This window comes from Phaenicophaeus curvirostris, chromosome 2 (assembly GCF_032191515.1).
Source record: "Phaenicophaeus curvirostris isolate KB17595 chromosome 2, BPBGC_Pcur_1.0, whole genome shotgun sequence".
Classification (NCBI taxonomy): Eukaryota; Metazoa; Chordata; class Aves; order Cuculiformes; family Cuculidae; genus Phaenicophaeus; species Phaenicophaeus curvirostris.
In genome coordinates, this window is record NC_091393.1 from 40283769 (window position 1) to 40307213 (window position 23445).

A 23445-nucleotide genomic window follows, 5' to 3' on the forward strand; every position below is an offset into this window, starting at 1 on the left:
GATTACATCCAGGTCTTGCATACAACACATTTTTTCATAGAATCATGGAATCACTAGGTTGGAAAAGACCTCATCTGCCCATCTTTCAAGTATTTCCAGGGATGGTGACTCAACTACCTCCCTAGGCAGCCTCTTCTAGTGCCAGATAACTCTTTCAGTGAAGAAAACTTTCCTAAGGTCCAACCTAAACCTCCCCTGGTGCAACTTAAGGCCATTTTGTTCCCTTTTCTTCCAGTTCCTCCAGCATTCTTTATTACTGTAAATCAAACCTGATGGCTTCAGCCATGTTTCACTACTGTAGATCAGTGATACTTTGCAAGGAAGGAAAAGTTAAAACCTGTCATGCCAGATCATACCATTCTCTCACCTTTCCTGGAATTACCAATTATTATTCTTAGACAAATCACTGGCACTAAAGAGGAGGCTGCTTAAGATATTGATTCTGTCCAACTGTTTTTATGGCATTTAGTAATTGTCCTTACCCGACACTAACTGGATCCATTCAAATGGGCAAAAAGAAAGTTAATCTGTAAGAATGAAAGGGGGTGGGGGGGGAAGACACAAGGAAAGGGAAGGCAGAACTCAAAATTGATTCATTAGTTGTTCTGTCCTTTAGCTCAAACAATTGCCTTTGAAAGCTCAAGTCAGCACAAAGGACGCGGGACAGCAGCATTCAACTCAACAAGCACAAGCCTGGACTCTTTCCAGGGGCAGAATTAATAATAAATAAAGTGCTTAAACAGAAATTTCATCTGTGTACATCTCAAAAACATTAGTAAAATAACTGAAACTGATATCATTTTCTCATAATCACACAGGACAAATGAACCACGGACACACGCTTACACAGACACATATATGTATCTGTCTGGAAATAAAACACATTTTCCTCAACTTGTGACCAAGTCATCTGTTCTCTACATACCAGATTTACCCTTACTTGCTCCAACATGAAAGAGCCTTTAGAAACCCATACCTGCCAGAGAAGCACTTCCTGCCCTCCACTTTTTAGAGACTTAGATTTGCACCAAGTCCTACACCACAAGTCAAGATAAAGATCCAGTGTCTTCAGGGGCTCTAGAACAGAGCTGCTTCTACCACAGAAGGGACACTAGTAAATTCATAATAAATCAAATAACAATTGATGTTTACCTTCAAAAGTTATGAGATAACAAGAAAGAGTTCACCAGATTTCCTCAGAAAAATAAAAAAGAATATGGATCCTTCTATACTACAAATATAATTCATCCTCCACACACTGCAGTTGGAGTCACGCTGATTTGTTTTGATGCTTAAGAAGCTGTATACTACTTTTTATATCCCTTTGTTTTAAAGGCATGATTTCTTGGGAATCCAAGTCTAAATGTGCAGAGTAGTGATAGGAAAGAGATCAGCAGTAAACAAAGTCCTAAAAACAATGCAAATGCATTTTCTGTAATTTGGAAGATAATGCCAAGAACTCAAACAACAGTAAAACTAATGAGAGCAGATGACCTAAAATTTCCGATGCAATAAAGGTTAGGGTTTTTTTGTGAAATTAAGAGCCTGCAGTTCAAAGTGAATACTGCCTTTCCACCCATCAGAGGAAAACTTATCTTGAAGAGAAGATGCGAACACTACCTCTGGGGGTCAAGAAGTGATCTCTGTTCTGGATTAAATTATTTTTCTAAATTGCAGAGAAGTTTGAAATGCTAGCCTGACCAACAGGAGGTAAGCTGGTGCTGAAGCAAGGCAGACAAGAGCACAGTCAGCAACTGTGCTCTCAGATGCCCTGGGCTACTGAGTGAAATGAGTGTGAGGCATGAGTGGGACAGGGACACAGCTGTCTGTTCAGAGAAAGGACTGCACCCTCTCTCCCATGGTAGCAGGTTTTTGACTTCTGCAGTCTCTTGACAGAGCAACCGTGCTGTTCTCAGCTCTGTCAAATACGAGAACTTCCTAAAAATATTTAAATCTACAAAATAGAAAATGGCTTGGCACTAGTTCCACAGAAAATGATCTAGGACTGCAGCTGACCAAGACTACACAATGCTGTACTGCAAGAAAACCACTTCACAAGTGATACAGATGAACACTCTCCCAGGAGGCGGCCTTGACTGGCCAGTTTGGACACTTCAGGGAAGATGTACTAATCCACTGGAAAGGTATCAGCTAACAAAAGCTACCAGAGGTCCAGAAAACATGACCTAGGAAGAAAGACTAGGTCATATTTAGAAAAGTTTTCTAATGTTTCAAATAATTAATCACCAAATTCTCCAACCCAGAAAGGCATGAGAATATCTACTATTGCAGACAGCAATAGCATAGAACTCTACCAGAAATGACACCACTACAGCTTGAGCACGGCTGAGAGGTTAGATAGGACCTTTCTAGCCCTACACTTTCTCACCATTGTTAAGATTTGGGTTATTATTTTAAAACTAATGTTTAATTCCATTTCTTCGATAGGACTAGTATTCACTTTTGAAAAGGTGAACTTTGAGAACTGCTAAAATAATTACTTTGTTACAAAATCTTTCCAAAAGTTTATCAGTCCTAGATACAAAAGCCTCAACCACAAGTTACCTGGGTAATTGGTGATGCCAGGAAGAGATAAATGCATATTTTTCAAGCTGTTATTGCAAGGAAAGAATATTTTACACAGCAAGACACTCTGAGGAGGTTCCTCACAGCCTTGCCCCCTGTACAGGACTCCCAGTCATATGTGCATACGCTTGGACCCTGGCTGGTGTAAAGCTTCAAGGCTCCCTTGAAAATGACATCAAATTATCACTCAAGTGGATACCCTAATGCTGCGGATCTTAAAAGACCATCCCAAAGCAGGAGAATTACAGCTTTACACTGGCAGTAACATGAGCACTATTAGAGCACCTACAGTTATGTCAGCTAGTGGAGTCAGGACAATTTGACACAACACAAAGAAAATCTCATTCTATTGTCCCAATGGAAACATCTAAGCATAATTCAGCTCGAGATGGAAAGCTAATGATTTAGCAACAGTTTTAAGAATGCAAATGTTATTAAGCCCTGAGGAATGACAGCTATTCACTAAAATTATATTTCCCTATCTACTTTTCCTTAAAAAGCTGTTCAAATGCCCGTAAGCTGTCTGGAAGAGAACACTACATGTACACTGTTATTCTCAGCAGCTGATGTCATATGTTCAGGTATTTAGTATTTATTCACATACCCCCCATATGCAGTCCCTGCCAAACAAACAGTGCCAGGAGCACACTAGAGACATCTACAGTGGCTGGCCAGTCTCAAGAGACCTTTGCAATGGTACCAAACACTGTAATTTCAAGTCCTGTGAATGTACTGAACAGAGGAGCAACACAAAGAATTAAAATGTGATGCTGTAATTTTCTAAAATAATACAAACGCTGTTGGCTCCCTCTGGTGTTAAATATGACGTAGTGTTACAGACTGAAATGCCAGATAAGTAAGGCAATGATATCATCCTATTATTTTGTAAAGCAGGTGACAAGACATTCTAGTAATAACTTACAGCAGCAGATTTCCTCTTACAGACAAAATCTTTAAGTCCTATTGACAGCATGTACCAACAGATTTTAAGTAGAGAAAACATGACACACACCTTTAAAAAGTGACATCACGATCCTATGCACACACACACAGGCTCCCTTCCTAAAACCACATTTTCGCTTCCTAAAAGTACAGTCTCCACCCCATTTTTCAAAAGCAGACGTAAAACCCATTTTCAGGCTCTAATTTATTAAAATGGCAGGAATCCCTAGAGTGTTTTTAAAAGCAAACCAAAATGACTTTTAACCTCAACCACTTATGCTACTGTGTGCATTTATACTTAAAAATATGCATTTGCTATGCTGAACAGACAACACAAATCAAATCAATTTTAAACTAATCTATCACTAAACCTGCTGTTCATAACAGTGTACAGAATAAAAATCAAGCCACTTGTTTTAGTCACAGGTGCATGTGGCTGATCAGGTTTTTAAAAAATCTATTCACAGCTTTGAATTCCACTGATGCAAAGTATCTAAGTTTGATTATTTACAGTGTAAGCATTGTTTCTAAGGACTAGTTGAAACTTGCTTCCAACTATTCCAAACTGTTAGCAAAACAAGGGAATTTAATGATCTATTTGGGAAGGGCTGCATTTTTGTTGTCTTTTAATCTTTGTGTGGAAAGAAGGGAAGGAGGCAGGAGGTTTCTCTTTCCTTCTCCAGTCTGTCCTCCCTTTTTCAACAAGATAAAGGTAGAACAGCTTAAGGATACTGCCCTGTGCAGAGCCTCCATTTCCTACTTATCAACAGATTTGCACTATCGCACAGAACAAGGAGTGCGGTGCGAAGTGATGTTCAACTCCTCCATGTCCTGGTTTAGTGGGGTCCCAGTGCAATTCCTAACAGGAGAGGGTTCAACCTTAAAAAAAACTGGGTTATGACCCTGTGGCTGAAAGGGAGGCTGGTGACAAGGGCAAGAGAAGGGTGTGCTGCTTTTCATCCAGCTGTTCCTTGTCAGTAGCACACAGCTGGGTCAGGAGTAGAACACCAGCTGTTGTCCCGCCTCTCTGGCTTCCAGACAGCAGGAGGTTAACCCGTCTCTCCCAGGCTTCTGCCTTCCCAGGACTGAACGTATCTTGCTGGTATCCTCCAGTTACCAGTTTGTAAATTCAGCATGAGACACGACTTATGGAGATAACACCTTTTAAAACTTCATGAGAACCAAATAAAGGGCCTTCCAAGCAAATGCCTACTACCATCTCTCAGTCAGCAGAAGAATTTCTCTACTTCCTAAAAGCATAAATTCTGTAATTTAACTACCACCATCTTGAATCCTAATTAGCCACACTTTAGCAAACTTTACATTTTTACTTCAGGTCACTATTGTCAAATAAATTCAAATTCTGAAAAGGAGTTTAAAGTAAGCTCAGGAAGACCAGGAGCTGGATGACTTAGGTTTACTCCAAACATCATCCTGACTGTCAGTGCAAGTCCTTGTGTCCCTACATGTTGCACCCTTAGCAAGTTTGTGGACGACACTAAGCTGGGTGGAAGTGTCGATCTGCTGGAGGGTAGAGAAGCTCTGCAAAGGGATCTGAACAGGCTGGACCACTGGGCAGAGTCCAATGGCATAAGGTTTAACAAGGCCAAATGCCGGGTCCTGCACTTGGGGCACAACAACCCTATGCAGTGCTACAGACTAGGAGAAGTCTGTCTAGAAAGCTGCCTGGAGGAGAAAGACCTGGGTGTGTTGGTTGACAGTGACTGAATATGAGCCAGCAGTGTGCCCAGGTGGCCAAGAAGGCCAATGGCATCTTGGCTTGTATCAGAAACGGCGTGACCAGCAGGTCCAGGGAGGTTATCCTCCCTCTGTACTCGGCACTGGTGAGACCGCTCCTCGAATCCTGTGTTCAGTTCTGGGCCCCTCACCACAAGAAGGATGTTGAGGCTCTGGAGCGAGTCCAGAGAAGAGCAACAAAGCTGGTGAAGGGGCTGGAGAACAGGCCTTATGAGGAGCAGCTGAGAGAGCTGGGGTTGTTTAGCCTGGAGAAGAGGAGGCTGAGGGGTGACCTCATTGCTCTCTACAACTACCTGAAAGGAGGTTGTAGAGAGGAGGGAGCTGGCCTCTTCTTCCAAGTGACAGGGGACAGGACAAGAGGGAATGGCCTCAAGCTCCACCAGGGGAGGTTTAGGCTGGACGTTAGGAAAAAATTCTTTACAGAAAGGGTCATTGTGCACTGGAACAGGCTGCCCAGGGAGGTGGTTGATTCACCTTCCCTGGATGGGTTTAAGGCACGGGTGGACGAGGTGCTGAGGGATATGGTTTAGTGTTTGATAGGAACAGTTGGACTCGATGATCCGGTGGGTCTCTTCCAACCTGGTTATTCTGTGATTCTGTGATTCTGTAATATGGACATCAAATTTTTGCTTAGTGCTGCCTTGAAGAAAGGTATTATTCACACTTAAATCTTAGTAATATTTAAGAAATACAACACTAGTGTTTTATAACAGGGTTTTATTTTCTTCAAGATAGATAGTATCAAGTAACGTTAGCAGGCAACTAGGTTACAAACTGTCACTTCAGAAACTTTACCCTTGACTGTAAACACATTTCCAGAAGCAGAATAACATGAACTGCTTATTTAGTCACCACTGTATAACAAGTCTTCAGGTAGGGTGTAAAGGATGACAAGCTCAGGAGAGGTACCAAAGACATCCCTCAGCCATCATGAGCAACATATTTAAAAATGCTGCTGGCAACTTGAGCCTCAAAAGGTAGGATTACAGTATATACAGCATTACTACTGATACAGCAAACCTGAAAAGAAACTGTAATTTAAACAGCCTTTAAGCAGCTGATCAAAAGGCTCTGGGAGAGAAGACTTAAGCAACAGTTAAGGATGTTGCCATTACAACTGCTTATCCTCTTAGCAGATCACCATCTCTGCAGAAGAGCTGGCAGAGTAGGATGGTGTGTCCCTGCCTCGATTGCTGCAGTGGCTAACTTTGTGTGTAATCTTCAGTTGCAGGTAAGCACACACAAAAATGCCATGTGAAAGAGAGGAAGCTGATGCTGACATTCGTCACTACAATGCCAGTAGAGGTACTGTCTGGATTGCTAGGACACACAAACACCTTAACCACTGCAATTCCTTGCTGTGTTGCAATAGAATCATAAAAACTTTTAGGTTGGAAAAGTCCTTTAAAATCATTAACTCTAGCTGTCAACCCAACACTGTCAAGTCCACCAACAAACCATGTCCCTCGGCACCACATCTACACCTCTGCCAAATACCTCCAGGGACTACGACCTAACCACCTCCCTAAGCAGTCCACTCCAATGCCCAACAATTCTTTCGGTGAAGAAATCTTTTTCAACATCCAATCCAAACTTCCCCTGGAGCAACCTGAGGCCGTTTCCTCCCATCCTATCACTTGCTACTTGGGAGAGGAGATCAACATCCACCTCACTACAACCTCCTTTCAGATTGTTGTAGAAAGTAATTGGGTCTCCCCCTCAGCCTCCTTTTCTCCAGACTAAATGGACTCGGTTTGCTCAACCGCTCCTCATAAGACTTGTACTTCAGACACTTCCCCAGTTTTGTTGCCCTTCTCTGGACACGCCCCATTAGCTAAATGACTTCCTTGTAGTGAGGGGCACAAAACCGAACACAATATTCAAGGTGCAGCCCCACCAGCACCAAGCACAGGGGAACAGAGGAAGGAACAAATGTTGCGCAAGCATAATTCTCCTGGTCTCAAAGCAAATTGTGCCCAAGTTGTCTATCAAGACCCACTGAAAGATGAAACATAAAAAACCCTTCATAATGGATGCCTGACATTCCTGTGATCAACACACACCTGCTTTATACAGTTCTCCTCATGCTGCGGAACAGAGTATCAATATGAGAGCACAACTATTTCAAGATCAGAACAACCACTCCTCCTTCAGCCATGAGCCAAGAGTTTATTATTAAAACACAGACTAGGCCAAATGATAATTATGTCAAACATAAAAATGCCGTTCTTAAATGTCCTACATCTAAACTCTGCAGCTCCTGATGACATCTGCTAATTAAGTGTATGCTTCATTAAGCTTAATCCTTTTCTCAAAAGCACATTTTTCTCATTAAGGCTTCATCTTATCCAAACACCAAGAACTCCAGAAATTACTTCAGATACACTAGAAACTTCACAGCAATGAGTTGCTGCCAAGGCCTACTTCAGATTGAGAGACATGTTAATAAGAGATGTATTTACTGACACAGACCCTGGATTTAACTATTTTATTATCAGAATAATCTGTATGAACATTTCAATAGGATTTTACCACTGAATGTTGCTGCAAAGGTAAATTTCTCAAAATTTTATCAATTGGCTTCAAATACATTGCATTTCTGTACTTATCACAGGAAAGAAAATCAGGGCAATGCAGTTTACCAATTTTTATCTTGCAAGTCACTTCCAAGACCTGTACAAGCAGTAAAATCTCTGACACAAACCCTCAGACTGGTAAGAAGCTAAGCTGTGGAAGCTGACAGCGTAACTGACTGTTGGTCTCCCTCTCCCACTGCAGAGACATTAAGCCCGTAAGTAATTTCCTACTCTGTAAAAGACTTTTAGCCAGCAGCCAGTCTTGTCTCCTAGCAAGTATTAGCTCCCACATATTTGTGCATAAACATATGCCGGACTGGAACCTAACAACTTTGCTGATTAAGCAGCTGTCCTGAAAGTCAGTTTCTACATCATAGCTTTTACATCCTTTGATCTAATCAATTCAGCAAGAGCAGGTTACTCACCAATCAATCACAATCTCTTTCTGTCTTATCAGCGCCTCTTTCATTTTCATTGCAGATTCCCAGTCACTGAGGTCCTGATAGCTGGTAGCTCCGTAACTTTGACGACACGTTCCAGTCGGAACCTGCATAAAATAATTGCCAAATTAGCCTCCAAAACAGTAAAGGTAAACTGTATTCTAGACATTAGGGCATTTACAAAGCGGTCTGTAGTTTCAAAAGCCTAACAGTTGTTTTCCAGTTTAATTCAGATGTGCTTTATATAAAACAATTGGATTTATAAACAAGTTTCTTGATACAAGCTTCAGTCCATTGTCAATGATTTAAAACTTATTTTATCATTTCTCTACTGAAGAATTCATAGCTCTGAACGCATTTTGAAATGAAATGCTCATTTAGAATTTAAGTACATAATTAAGACAAACACCGCAAAACACTCCTTATACTGCTGCTATTTTTCTAGTACTACAAATGAGAAAGCTTGACAGCTTTTGACTTGCTGGTAACTGCAGATAAAGGTTACAATTTCTTTCACTTGTTTGACTTCCACCTGCAGCTTTAGAATATAGAGAAACTCCCTTAGATATTTGCAAGAATAAGTTTCACAAGTAACAGGTTTCAGGCTTCCCATTCTTCTTCATAAAAGCCAGGCTGTGTCTCTCACAACAAACTATGGATGACAGTTGAACTGAATATGAACCAACAACATTATGGTTTGGAAGAAAAGTAAACAGCTAATTGGGATGTTTAATAAAACAATTTTAATACTCCGAATATAAAACAGTTTTCCAAATATTTATATCAGAAGTTCACATAGGGGAAGGTTTAAGTCAGAACTTGACCAAGGGTTCCCAGCATGAGCTGCCATGAGTTTATCTTCCACCAGTTTTTTTAATCCCTGAAAAAAGATCTCTCTTTTTATCATCTGGGAGGCATCCTGGACTATGATGCCTTTTTATAGTTTTGACAGACAGCAGAAGGAAAAAAGAATTGAAATATTGCCTTTTTTAAAAAAGAAGTTTAAATAGATATTAGGATATTTCTACTTGTATTGCTCTGAAGTGTTTAAAATTTTAGTTGAAATTACAATGACCTCTATTAAACCCAAGATATATAATCAACAACTAAAATTAGTCAACAACTGTCAAGTAGTCCACACTTCTGGTTCAAGCTTTAATGTAATTATAACACTGAATGGAGAGAATTCATTGCCTAAACCACCATACTATGATGTGCTGAAGTCAGGAACCAACTCTTCACAGCTGAGATCTCTTCTCTAAATTGGAAAAGTATTTTTTCCCATTCAGTCTAATTCAGTTCAATCCTTATCTTGTTCGTTGATAAAATGAACAGGAACTCATTTTCCCTCTTTTAATTCACAACTTAAAACCAGACAGACGATTACAACCCTTAATAGTTCTACATTCTTTGAAGACTATCACACAGACCTGACCCAAGTTCAAGTAATCTGATTCAGGGAATATTTCCTTTACTTAATAGACTAGATAGCTTCAATAGTAAAATCAGTTACAAATGATACAAAAAAAACCCTATCAACAATAGTTTTGTTGATTAATACTTTAAAAACATTAAACACTTGATGGCAATTTCTGGCTAAAGACACACTGAGAATGCTGACTGTAATCCTTGCTGGACAATACATTGTACAATATCTTTAACGAAAAGGCAATATCGCCTGGATAAACAGTGGGGGTTTTTGAGGAGAAGTAAAATGTGAAATATTGAAATCAAATTTTCCCTTAAAATGGTTCACTGACTCATGACTATGGTTAAAATTTCTTATCTTATGCTCATTCACGATTACATCTCACAAGCCATTAAAAACCTACAGAAAACATTTGAAAATTCTCTCAATTAATGCACTTAGAAAAGTGCCTCGTAACAGTGCTTACTGTAGCATATTCTGGGTTTGAAAGTTTTGTGGGAACAAAATCTGCCACATCTGCAATTTCTAGTAATCAGTGCATTAAACCTAAGCTTGTTCAAGGAAGCTATTTTTAGGACGGCACTACGCTCAACTGGGAGGCAAGGAACGGCAGATTTGAGTGCTAAGTGGATTAAAACCTACTACCCATTTGTCAACATTTGTGATTGATTTAACAGTTGCTTTGATTCATTTTTCATGCACAATTATCAATATTAGCATTAAAAATATCCTAAATTGGTGATATCACCTTGGCTTTTTTCAGTTTGGGCAGCCATCTAACAAAATTTAGGAAAGAGACTAAGTCATGATTCTTCCTGTAAATACATGTGTAGAGTCTTTAAGGATCAATGAATCCAAAATTAATTTTGCCTGGGTTGCTCAATTCGGACCAGACAACTTCAAAGCTGTCTTTGGGGCTTACAGAATACCTTAGGACTGCCACATACTGTTCTGTGTTACTTACCCACATGACTGGTTGAACTAGCAGGCACTAGCACCAAACTATTTCAGTGAAAGTCTTAGTCACACATGCCATGTCATGCAGTATGAAGTGACAACGTCAGGAACTATCACTGTACTTGGTGCCATGAATTTTTTGCCTTTGCTTCTCCCACAATAGTGCTGAAGAATGCTTTTTTTTTTTTTTTTCCAAAAAAATCCCAACGTCTAGTATATTAGGTCTTGTCAGCTGAGGGACAAAGATGCTTTTGGCTTTGGAATATATCTAATGTTATTGAGTATATACATGCTGAATATACATACATGAGAACAAATAAAATAGGTGGGTGCTGGTCTCTTCTCCCAAGCAAGAAGTGATAGGACAAGAGGAAATGGCCAGGGGAGGCTTAGATTGGATCAAGTCATGCCAGGGGAGGTTTAAATTGGATATTAGGAAAAATGTCTTTACCGAAAGAGTGGTAAAGCATTAGAACAGGCTGCCCTGGGAAGTGGTAGAATCACCATTCCTGGAGGTGTTAAAAAAGCCTGTAGATGCAGCACTGCGAGATGTGCTTCAGTAGGCATGGTGGTGTTGTTGATGGCTGGACTAGATGATTTTAGAGGTCCTTTCCAACCTTAATGGTTCTATGAAAATATTATTTTGTATTGTAACTGTCTGCTTCAATTTGTCATTCTGAACAGCTAAAACCAACTAAAATATTTGTTTCTGATATCATGTTTCAGCCAATTTTTTTCAAAAGAGTATGCTAAAAATACTTCGCACTTCCCAGAATAACAAGACACTTCACTCATTTATGAGCACATAGTGTTGACTACTCCAAACAGCTTTCTAGTTGCTCTGAATGGTGTGGCAACATACAAGTGGTCCACTTACATTTGACTATTTCATCTCCTAAGGACAATAAACCAAAAAGTGAAAGCAAGATACACTTTTATGACTCCTACATAAAGTCTTCCACAACTCCAAGTCCTCAACTTGAATACTCCACTATTATAAATGAAAACACCACCTTGAAACAAATATAATTCTTTTCCATCTGCTAGAAAACACAACTATTTTTGTCGCCTGGCATCTCTTCCAAGAGTATCAGTCTTGGGACTGCAGACATCTGTTCAGTTAAGACTATCCTTCACACAGTGGCATCCAAAGTTCCTCGCTAGCTTGTTTTTCAACAAGGGCTTGGCCATGACTTTCACAACCTGGCAAGTCTTCAAGTTACTGCTGAGGCACAGCTAGCTGCTGGGAAAAAAATAATCTCTGCTGTACTGGCCTATATGCAAATATTTATTGCTGCAACACACATTGCTGACCAATTTCATCATGTTTCTTAACAGTGGGAATGGACTAGAGGGTAACAACATCTGGATAACTTAGCTCAATAATGGCTAGGGTTTTAATTGTACTAATTAAAATTATCGTCTCCAACATGCACATAGTTTCTGCCTGAAGCAATTCAGCATCTCAGCACATAGAGTAGCACAGCATTCCATGTAACATGCTGTATGGCAAAGTAAAGATAAGAGTCCAAAAATGTCAAAAAAAATATTTTAAAGGACATTTTCCCCCTGAAAAGTGTAGTTTAAATAACTTAGCACCATCTATACTACAACTATAAAGTTTTCACAGCCCATTACTAACAGCCAGCAGAGCACCAAAATCTTTGCTAACTGAATGTTCCCTTTCAGCCAACTACTTGCACTGCCCTGCTCCATCATAAATCCCCCTCTGTAGGTATCATTCTTCTCTCACTGCATTTTAGTCATTCGCTATTCAGGAGAAAGAATTCCTTGCATCCACAGCTAATTCAAGGCAAAGAATTGACACAATCAATGTCAGGAGGAGCACACGTGGTTCCTTTTGTTCAACTGACAACAGAGGAAACAGGAGTGTCCCAATGGGCTGTGCAGGGCACTTGCCCTACCGCCCTACTGGGTGATGAGGGAGAAATAAGTGGATGTTGCAGCAGAAAGTTCAGATGCACTATTACTAGCAAAGCCTCTTGCTCTTTGATCCCCTGTGATGGGAAAAGGATGAGATCTGTAAAGGCACAGCAGCGGTCACCGATTAGCTTTACAACTGCTCGCCTGCCCTGAGTAAGGAAAGAAGTTTTTACCCATTCCTTCCTCCCCACTCAGGTTTCTTCCTAACATCAGGTCAAGTGCTTCACAACAGCTCCCTTAATTCAGACAATCCCACAGGGTCATCCATCTTCTTACCAGCAAAACACGACAGGGCTAGACGCTCTCATGCAGGAAAAGCAAGAGGAGGCTGCAGCTGTGGAATCAGGCCCTAATTTTAAATTACTTGTAAAAAAGGGCAAGGAATCATTTCTATAGAAAGAGGCTGTGAGTTGCTGAAATGCACTAGGATGAAGAGTTACAAAGAAGCATTATAACAGATTCCCAGATGGGTAAAAGCAAGGCTATGGGCTGGATCAAGAAATCCTGACTTGTGGTGACTGTATTTCACCACCATCTATTTACTGCTCCATTCTGCTTCATCTTACAGACAGTGTTCCTACTCAGCAGGATATAATCACTGCAACTCCTGGCAGCAACACCTAAGCTGTATCACATTTAACTATACTTTCACAAATGCCCAGCAGTCATTGGGAGCAAACATCTGACCATGCCCTTGCACCTTTATTCCAGCTGTGGAACATGTGACCTGCTCCGGTGAATATTTAATGAGAAGGAGCAGGAGGACATGATTAAATCAAAATTGAAAACATCTAATTGTGAGGTACTGAGCAATACAGACATAACACAGAGGTTAGCAATGCCAACAGCAAGTGGTAAAATCCAGCACAGGGAAAAATATCAAAAAATCACTAACGCTTGGAAAAAAATCACAAACACATAGTTTATACAGATATGCAAAGTAATTAATACAAGAGGGAGCATATTTAACATGGAGAACTCGACAGGAGTTCACAGATTAACCTCCCTGAAAACATGCTTAAAGCAGGTCTGGATAGCCTATATATGCTATGTCAGGTCACAGAGAAAGGGGGTGAGGAAAGCAGTGACTTTAAATAGGTCTGGCATAAACCCAGCTGGAAGAACACATTTGATTCTGGGCATCGTACTATCATAAAGTCACTAAATAGTACAACATGTTCAAAGAAGATCAGCTGTAATAATTAAAAAGCTCATAAATAGTAATTAATGAATAAAGAGCTAAATACCACAAAGGCTGAAAAGACACGATGATTTCATATCATGCCAGCATATACTTTGTTTCTGGTTGAGGCTTCATACAAACACAAATTGATGGAATGAAAACTGAGATATGACAGTGTGGGATAAGATTATTAGGAGAAACAAAATAGCAAAAGCACCTCACGATTGAAAGAAGATTCAGATTTTAAGACTGTAGGATCTACACTGAAAAAATTTTTGGAACTAACGGGTGAAACTGTCCTTACTTCATGACACATCAGGACATCTTCTAAACTGTTACGGTTAAATTATGCTGGGACCAAAAATGTGTGACTAAGGACAGAATTGACTACACTACACTAAGAGAAGAATCACAGCTAGGCTCCAACCTTATAAACCAAAACCAAGATAAAAACTCACTTAAGAAAGGGCTCACCTGATAAAGCATATAGCTGCAGTTGAACTACATGGATGCTACACAAAGTATTTCTGTAGAATAAGCACCCAGCATAACTGATGCACTGTTTTTTTCCCAGTTTGTACTAGTCGAAATTAGTGTTGGTAATTTGGAATCTCGAAACTGGCTAAATAATACAAAAAAAAGGACAATTTCCCTCCCATCCTTTTAATGTGTTTGGGGTTTTTTTCCATAACAGAATCAGATCCATTCAGTTTGGCATTGCAATATCACCCAGGGCTTTACAAAGAAAGCACATTAAGTTCTTTGCTAGAGCACTAACACCCTCCTTTTCCTCTCTCCAGCAAGTGTTCAAAATTGTGATAACAAGTTGTTCTGTTCTGCAACAGGGAGGGCAACATGCCTCTCGCAGTTAGATGGAATTGCATTAATGCATCTGTTGTATGACTTTTAAAAGTCTGTCCAAGAAAAAAAAAAACAAAACTAATGCTATTTACAGATAACACTCACTGTATCTTTTAGAAAGCAGAAAGCTTTCAAAAATGAAAAAATAAACAGTAACAGCAATTACATGTCTCCAAAAAGTAGTGCTCCCTTTAGCCATTAAACTTTTTTCAAGACTGTTTGTTGAAGCTTTCTTCACAAATTAAATTCCCATCGCACACAAGGCATTACACGCTCTATTAGAGATCTCATGGACTTGACCTGCATCAGGGAGGAATTTGACTGTCCTATGAGTTACTTTTATTTGTACAATTATTTCTTCCCCAGCATGGTTTATATTGCAGCTGAGGCTTCTGAACTTGTATCAAGGTCAGGTCTGATAACCACAGCAAGATAGGGAAGAATGATCCCTTAGCACAACAGCTTACAAATGAATTAAGAGCAAAGCATAGCAAGTACATGGTTGCTGGGATACTAAGAGAGATGGGAGAAAACAAATGCTAAGGTCAGCTATGCTATTCACCAAGGAGGAAAAAAATAATAATGAAAAGCAGAGTTTTGCTAATGATGACCTAGTTACTAGCTTCTGATAGCAAGTGTACGGTCACTTAAATGTGGCATAAATTTACACTGCTATCAAAGGGAAGGGGGCCTGTTCTCTTGTCCCTTCTCACCACTTCAAACATTCATACCTTTCAGCTCCTTTCTGACAGACCTAGTCCTACACTCTCCCTCCACCCCATACACATCCAGGTCAGGCTCCCATCAGAATCGTTGTACAGGGCCATATGAAATCTAGCGCTGACACACACTGTTGAGTGGAAAAGCGGCGTAGGAGATGACACATTTTGCAGTGGTACAGCTTTGTGCTGGATTAGTATGAACACAGAACCACAAGCTGAATTATCTCAACTACAGCCAGCGCCAAATCCTCCAAAAATATCAGTTTGTGGACTGAATATTTTCTAAAATATGGAAAAATGACCACTATACAGTTGCTGTCTCACTGTCAAGTTACCAGCCAAGACCTGGTGTTTAGACACGCAATCAGTTTGAGTAAAGGAACCTCCACGTGAAGGTGGGAAAAGAAAATAAAATCAAAAGCCTCCTGCACTTTCTTATCTTTTGAAATAGTCCTGTGCTGGTTATCCGAATTACCAGAGTGTACACAGGACCAGCAGCCCTAGACCACATTCAGACTGTATGTGTGAAAGACCTGTATGTGCTCAGAATCTGCATCCAGCAAGGGTTCCTGAATAAAACAGGAATATAACAGGGGATTAGTAAGGGAAGTGAACCGGAATGGTGGCCAGCACTTAACTGGCAAGGTTTTGCTCTCTCTAGCATCCTTGGTGGTATTATGGAAAAACCTCAATAACAAACTAAGAACTCAATATGCTAACTCTGAAGAGACTTTGTGAGATCCCCACAGATGCATGTTGTTACAGTCAGTCTCATTACAAGAGGCTGCAGCCTCTCAGCAGTCCTCCGTGGTTTTATCTCTGCCACCTTAAGCTACTATGCTCTTCAAGGGTGAAAGCTGCAGTCCCAGAGCTGCAGGCTAGATGATATCCCCGTTTCTGCTTATCATCCTATGAACAATTACACTTCTCTTGCTTTTATGTGTTGTTATAACATTCCTTTATGCTCCATGCAACACCAATATTATTTTTGTCAAAAATCCTTTCCAACTATATTCTGGCAAATGTTATGAACACAAAACACTTCTAGGTGCCACTTAATATGACGTTAAAACCAACAGTGCCTGGAATTTTCCACCGATAACAACTAGGTCTCTCCTAAGTATAGAAACACTTGTTTTATTAAGTGTTCGTTTTATCTTCCCATTACATTTAAATTCAAATATTCTTTACTTAAATAAACCCAAACCAAACAAGCAAAAAACCTAAATCCTGGGGATGAAACAGAGCTTCCAGAAGGAGAACAACTTTAAACTTTTTTTGAAGCTTTTAGTGAAAGCTTCACTGTGAAACTGATTTTTCTTGTTTTCAATTCTGGCCTGGAAAGCAGCATGGCCAAACAGTGACCAAAGTAATTCAGAGCCCACAAAAAGATCACTATTTTAAGTGCTGCACAAACACAGGACATATGTTAGCCACTACACAATTTTATGAACTGTACAGGTAAGACAGGAGTAGGTAAAAAAAAAAAAAAATAGAAAAAGGAGTAGTTCGGAAGACAAGGTAAGTCACAAATCAAGTTAAATACAGCAGTCATCCTCAGCCAAGGTCTGATCATTTATAAAAACCTTTATCTTAAATCTATATTGTTAATTATTTACAAATACCCATTTACTAAAGGCCAGTGTTGATTGCTCAGACATTACATACTAATCTTCCTCATGTCCAAAAAAGAATGGACACAAAAAATTACCTAGAAAGCAAGCAAAACTTATCTATTTTTTGCCAGACTGTATGGACTCTGCAAGGATGAGCAGAGCTGCCCCTCAGTCTTGCACAGAAGCTGACAGGAGCCCTCTGCAACAGGAGGATAATGAAAAGAGTGCAGCTTGGAGGAATATTAGGGGAGGAACCCAAATAAATTTCTTTGGTGTGCAATAATTGGGAAAGAAATTTAGAAGAACTTAACAAACACAAAACATCGTATTCTCTTAAAACCTGCAAACTTACTGAGAGACAGGTAAGTCACTCTGAATTTGACATGAAGCAGGTGTATACATCTGGAGAAAACTGATGCTCTACAAATTCCTTATGAAGGGCCCCAATTTTTCAAACTGATGATCTTTAGATTCTGTGAAGGGTGCTGGGCCCTGAATCAGAAAACTGAGTCTCTCTTCTTCTGCACTCCATTTGTTTGAGTTTGTAAAAAAACTTTAAAAGAAACATGAGCCATGACTGTAACGTTCACCAGATTTAACTGAAGTTAAAACCAAAAAAACCTCGTACAAAAATAAAGCAGCAATGTTGAAAATACTTTTTATTACTACAAATCCAAGTGTTCACACAAACTCAGAAAAACACACTTCATTTAAATATTATAATCCAGAACTGATCTTTATGGGCGCTTGCAGAAAGAATTGAGTTTAGCCAAATTACTTGAATCTGTGTATTTCAACTTTTGCAGATGCAGCTTCTGTACACGTTATAACTGATAGCACATGGGGAAAAGATGATGTGGTAATATACTGTTTTACACTTCATTTTAGGTTGAGAAAACAAAACAGTAAGCAGAAACAAAGAAATCCCTCTTCCCCTTCGTTCTTCTCCAGCTCTCAATACCACGAATACATATTAAAAAGAGACAAGGAAAAAATACAAGAATATTCTACAAACAGCAGCAACTAGGGGATTTAGTTAAACGACCTTACTTGGGATAGGAAGACAAAAAAAAGTTCTCTACAAAAATAGCCTCATGCAGATTTAATAAGGTCTACGGATATCAGAGCTCTGTACAACACGAGTACAGTACTCATTTAAATTTATTGGTGACTACATCGAAAAACTTCAGCAGATGGAAAAATGAGAGGCATGCTCGTGTTTTCTGCCCCCACTGCAGGAATTCTCCCTTGGAGGCACTAGCTGTGTTGCGTCCAGTAAACCAAGCAGGATAGCACATAGACCTACTGTGAGAAGATTTCCATGGCTTCAGGCAGGGATTCTACCCCCATCCCTGTATATCATCATAGCGTCATGCATCATAGCATCACATAACATCACAAGTCATCATGTCAGCAACAGTTATTTCGTCAACTTCCCCAGAATTTTGGGAAAAAAATAATTAAATTTTAATTCAAACTTTAATTTCAGTTTTAATTTTACACCTCACATGGAGACACCATATATCTGCTGGACTCTAAATTTCAGAGCAAATTACAGAGGCTTTGCGCTTCTGACAAATCAAGTCCTGAAATCTAAAAGCCAGACATCTGAAAACCCTGGCCTGAAACTTCTGCGTCACTGACCAACAGCAGAAGTGCAGCCAGTTTAACACTGGACTGTCTGTGAAACTGAGAACTGCACAAGTATGGAAGGTAGTCACACAATTTGGGTGGAGAATAAGTGACAGATATTTAAACTGTTTGGCTTCAATCCAGATTATGAACCTTTCCCACTTGAGTTTATGAGGGGTACTTGAAACACACTTGTCTCTAACGAAAGTAGCAGGATGATGTAAGGGTGCATTTGAACATCCGTGTCAGTGTGTGAAGGTGTTTTACTTCCTTAGGAGATAAGCTGCGGAGGGGAGCCCTAGCACCTTCTTAATAAAAGCAGAAATGCTAGAAAAAGCTAACACTAAAAAATAAGTATCACTTCCATCACCAGCAATTATTATCTGTCACTTGTAGGTCTCAATGTAACTTAAAAAGACGACTTGCCTTATAATTCTCATTCTACAGGAAGGAAACTGAGAAAAGCAAAGACAATCCTTCCAAGGCTCTCCAGAAAGCATCAAAACACAGTAGGTTCTCTAGTGTGAAAATCATTTTGTAAGCAAAATATTGGTTTTAACAGATACAAATGAGACTGCCTAAAGAAAAATCAACATGTGTTGAATGAAGTCTTTGATTGAATTAAAAAGAAAAATGAGGTCTTATCCATCTAGAACATCATTGGACCCAAATTAGAGACAAAGCTGCATATTCTGTTCGATGGGATACGAATTTGGTTGTCATCGTGCTGGAAAATGTCACATACATAAGCAGGTCTCCTGATGCTTTTGTGTCCAATACTGAGAGAATAAGAGGGGAAAATGATTCCCAGTGCAGTGATGAGCCAGTGCAAGAAGTGGGGCACGTGCAGTAAACTCTTCCTAGTACACTGTCTAAGAGTTCATTAATAATACCGAATATCTGGGGAGAACTAAAAGTTGGCTCAATAACAACTAGCTGTACATACACCTCTTTTACTACTTTCACTGTGATTGAAGTTCAAAATAGATTTCTTACAGTCTTTGAAAACAAGCAAACAAAAAAAAACATGCACAAATCTGGTAACATGGATGAGATTCAAAAATCACCATTTATCCAAACTCCAATCCACCTTCAAAGCCACATTCTATCCACCAGTCAAACTCAAAAGGCTTGCTAGTTCTCAGTTCACCTTTCTGCACTGTATTATATTTAAGATGAATGGTAATCTGCAAAATCTTCCATAGGTTGAAGGAAGCATCAGAAAGCTCATGTGGTCTGTAGGGAACTGAAAAGAGTCACTATACTTTTGTCCTTGTAGTCCTACAGGCTGAAAAGGTCCTACCGAACATCCAAGCAGGTGTGTTTTTCAGCTATATAACCCTATATACCACCTAACAGTGGTAGCTCCTATATTAAACTAATTAAGTACAACAGGATATCCTTAACTGCATACTTTTAATCCACACAGGAGTTACTGCAGCCTGAAGCGCTTTGAATTTAATGTAAATGCTGCAGTTCATTGCAAGAAAAAAACCCAAACTATAGATTTAGTCTCTTGCCAATGTAACACGAGTAAGGCAACTGTATTTTAACACAGAAGGAGGTGGCTCATCTGGAACGTGGCAAAGTCCATGTTTCAGAAGAAACTGCCTTAGTTTTCATTTTCAAATGCACAGTCAATACTATTTTTATACCAAATACTCATTTAACCAACTGATACAAAGGAGTGTATTTCAAAACCTCAGGACCAATTCATTTCCAGTAGAGGTCACAAAAAGAGGAAAGCAAATAGTTTCTTCTGCAAGAAAGTCATAAAAGCAGGAAGAAAAGTTCTTCACATCACTTCTGTCGCCAGGCAGCTACAGCCAAAAGGATCTGTGAGACTACACATGACAAAGTTTCCACGCTCCAGTGAGTGACAACAGAACTTCCATGAGGAAGCAGCTGCCTGTAACAAAACAGACAGTCCGAAAATATTTGCAAAACCAGGAAATCTGTTCTTGTTACTCAGAGATGATCTGAACCAGAGGAGTAGAGCAATGTTTTTATTTTGGCACACTGTTTTGTAACTCAAATTCTCAAGTGACAGAGTTTGGGATCTTTATTTTCTGGGGTGCTGGGAGTGATACAAAATTTTGGTTTTAAAATACAGCATTTTTCCCCTGCATATGGAAATGTGAAACAGCACTTTATTTCTGAAGAAAGGACATTCTGCTACCTAAATAAAACCTCAGTGATTTCCAATGAAGTAAAAATAAATAAATAAATAAAAAACGTTATTGTTTTAACTATGAAAGGAAGTGATAAGATAGCTGACATTCACCACAGGAACTGTGCTAGTCTTACTTATAGCCACTTCATAGGTAAAAAAAAGGCAGGAAATAAGCAGAAGAAATACGTGAAGATGCACGGCATTTTCTAACACCAATCAAGAGAAAGAAAGGTCCCACATCTCAAAGTAGGACCAACTAATAATTAGCCTTAAAACCCTTTAAATGTCTGATTTATGCAATCTCTATGTTGATCTAAATTAAGAACTGAGGGAGGCAAGATGTTGAGGACAAGCTCTCCCTCCACATTACGTGAGGATGATCACTGCAATACTCTGCACAACAGAATCCTCCCGCTTCTAAATGCTGCTAACACACTGATCATTTGGGTAATGTTTCTGCATTTCTGTTAGGACAACCTTCAGCTGAAGATAGGTAGCAGCTAAACCTAAAGCTTAATCATTTCTCCTCCATTCTGCAGTTACTGTTTAAGTGGAGATAATCCAGCACCACCACTTGGCAACTGGAACGTGGTCTTTCAGCTTTATCTCTCCTTTGTATGCTTTTGTCCCACCGTTCATCCATCACTCACAGCATGTCAAATAACACAATTAATCTCTGTGCTTCCTAGAACAGTTTATCTCAAAGACACTCAACACAGTTTCTTAGGTATAAGAATCTCGGCACACCACCCAAAGCATATTACTCAGCTTAACCAAATGAGAACACCAGTGAACACCAAAATACATTTCTCCCAGGCATTTCTTAGAAACAAAAAAGTCTTCCATTCTGTATCACGCTGCTATTTTGAAGACACTTTGTGCCACTGCAATTAACTGCTAGTATTCAACTATTTGACCTTCATTAACCTAGTAAAAAAGTACATTTTGTTGATATGAAAGCAACCAGGTAATTGAAAGAGCATGGCTTTTTGTGCTATCAATATTTTGTTGCAAAATAAAAAGCTTGCATGGGGCAAGTCTGTGCAAAATCTGTTGCTTCCAAGTGAAATAAATGCTCCCTATGGAAGTATGGGAAATGGAAGGCCATTGTGGATTTTCAGAGCAAGAGCCAGGCAAAATTTCTTGTTCCTCTACTTCTCTCCTAACACTGGGTCAAAGCATCAAAGACAACAAACAGGCGTTATACACTTCTGAGCCCTGTGATCTACTTTAACAGCTAAAAGCTCCTGCCAGTAACAGCAACTGAAATGAAAACATTCAAGCTGACCTTTTCAAAACCGTATTTGGTTAGTATCAAATCAGATGACTAGTCCTGCCAGAGCCTTCAGCATTCTCAAAATGAGAAATATTTCAGTCCAACTTGGTTTTCTATTAATCTATTTTGTACCATTTTTTAATCGCTTCGCAAAAGTGCACTTTACAAACTGCAGTTTCAAAAAGTAAATTCACCTTGTTTATAATGAAGAACAAAATGTGAAGATCCAACTAATTTAATGACTGTCCAGTGCTTAGGGAAAGTAAACACTTCTTGTCCCAGAGGAAACTAACACGATGCAAAGCCTAGATTCTCAGCAGAGCTGTTTTCTATTCTATAATGCTAAGGCGACTGTAAGTCTTACTACAGAAGCAGGAAAACTTGCAGCCTCAGAAAGGCAACTTTGTCCACATACATCAGAAGAAATACTGAGATTCCAGATGTGAGTGAGAATCACTGAAGTCAGTTAAGCATTAAAGGAGGCATAAGGTAGAACATACAAACATATGGATTATTAATCTACAAAATTCAAGGAAGAAAACTCAAACGCATAAAAAATAAGTTACCATACATCAATTAATTAAGCTATCTCTTGATTAAGCTATCTCTTTACCTCATGTAAATCTAGAATGCTGTTCACGCTTCTGAAAACAATGCTTTTCCTGTACTTTTAGAAAGAAGAAAAAAACTCTGATCTCTCTTCAAGTTGTATTAAACCTGTAGCATAAACATAACTGACAGGTATACTAGTTGTGTCCTCTCCCTTAGCGGAGATCAACAAAAAGTGTCTCACAAGCCACATTTGCTGATACCTGTATGGCTACATGTAATTACGCATGCTGCAGGAAGCATCTTGGAATCAGGCCAGAAAAATACTGGCCACAGAAGGAAAGATCTTATACTAGTATTGAGCTTCAATACTGAAATCAGCCAAATATCCATAAACCAATGCGCATCTGCGGGAGCACCCACTTCTCCCTTCTCTTCATCTTTAGTTACTTTCAAACCAAACATGTGCAACACAAAAACATTAGCAGTGTGATATTGTAAAGGTGCACTTCCAGTATGAAAGAAAAATGGAGCAGCACCATGAAATAATGTACTGACTTCAGTACTCAGACCTACTGCTGAATTTCTTTTACTTATGTACTATAAATAACCGGACTTGGGTTATGGTTCATATAGGGTGTACAGGTGGATAGTGCCTACAGCTGGAATTCTAAAAACTAGCACACAAAAGGAAAAAAATAGTCCAAGAAATTATTGCCAATGAGAATAGAATTATTTAAATAAAGGAGCTGGTATGCTGAAGTATAAGATGTCTCTTTTTGGACATTATCCCAAACATCA

General features: G+C 39.4%; 1 protein-coding gene across 4 annotated transcripts in view; it reads right to left on the reverse strand.

Moving 5' to 3' along the window:
- CEP85L (centrosomal protein 85 like) overlaps positions 1 to 23445 on the reverse strand; it is a 144499-nt gene that overhangs the window by 23822 nt on the left and 97232 nt on the right. For all 4 annotated transcript variants that reach the window (XM_069851777.1, XM_069851775.1, XM_069851774.1 and 1 more), the window contains exon 4: positions 8288 to 8409. In XM_069851777.1, coding sequence (XP_069707878.1) covers positions 8288 to 8409 — 122 coding nt within the window. The remainder of the gene's footprint in view (positions 1 to 8287; positions 8410 to 23445) is intronic.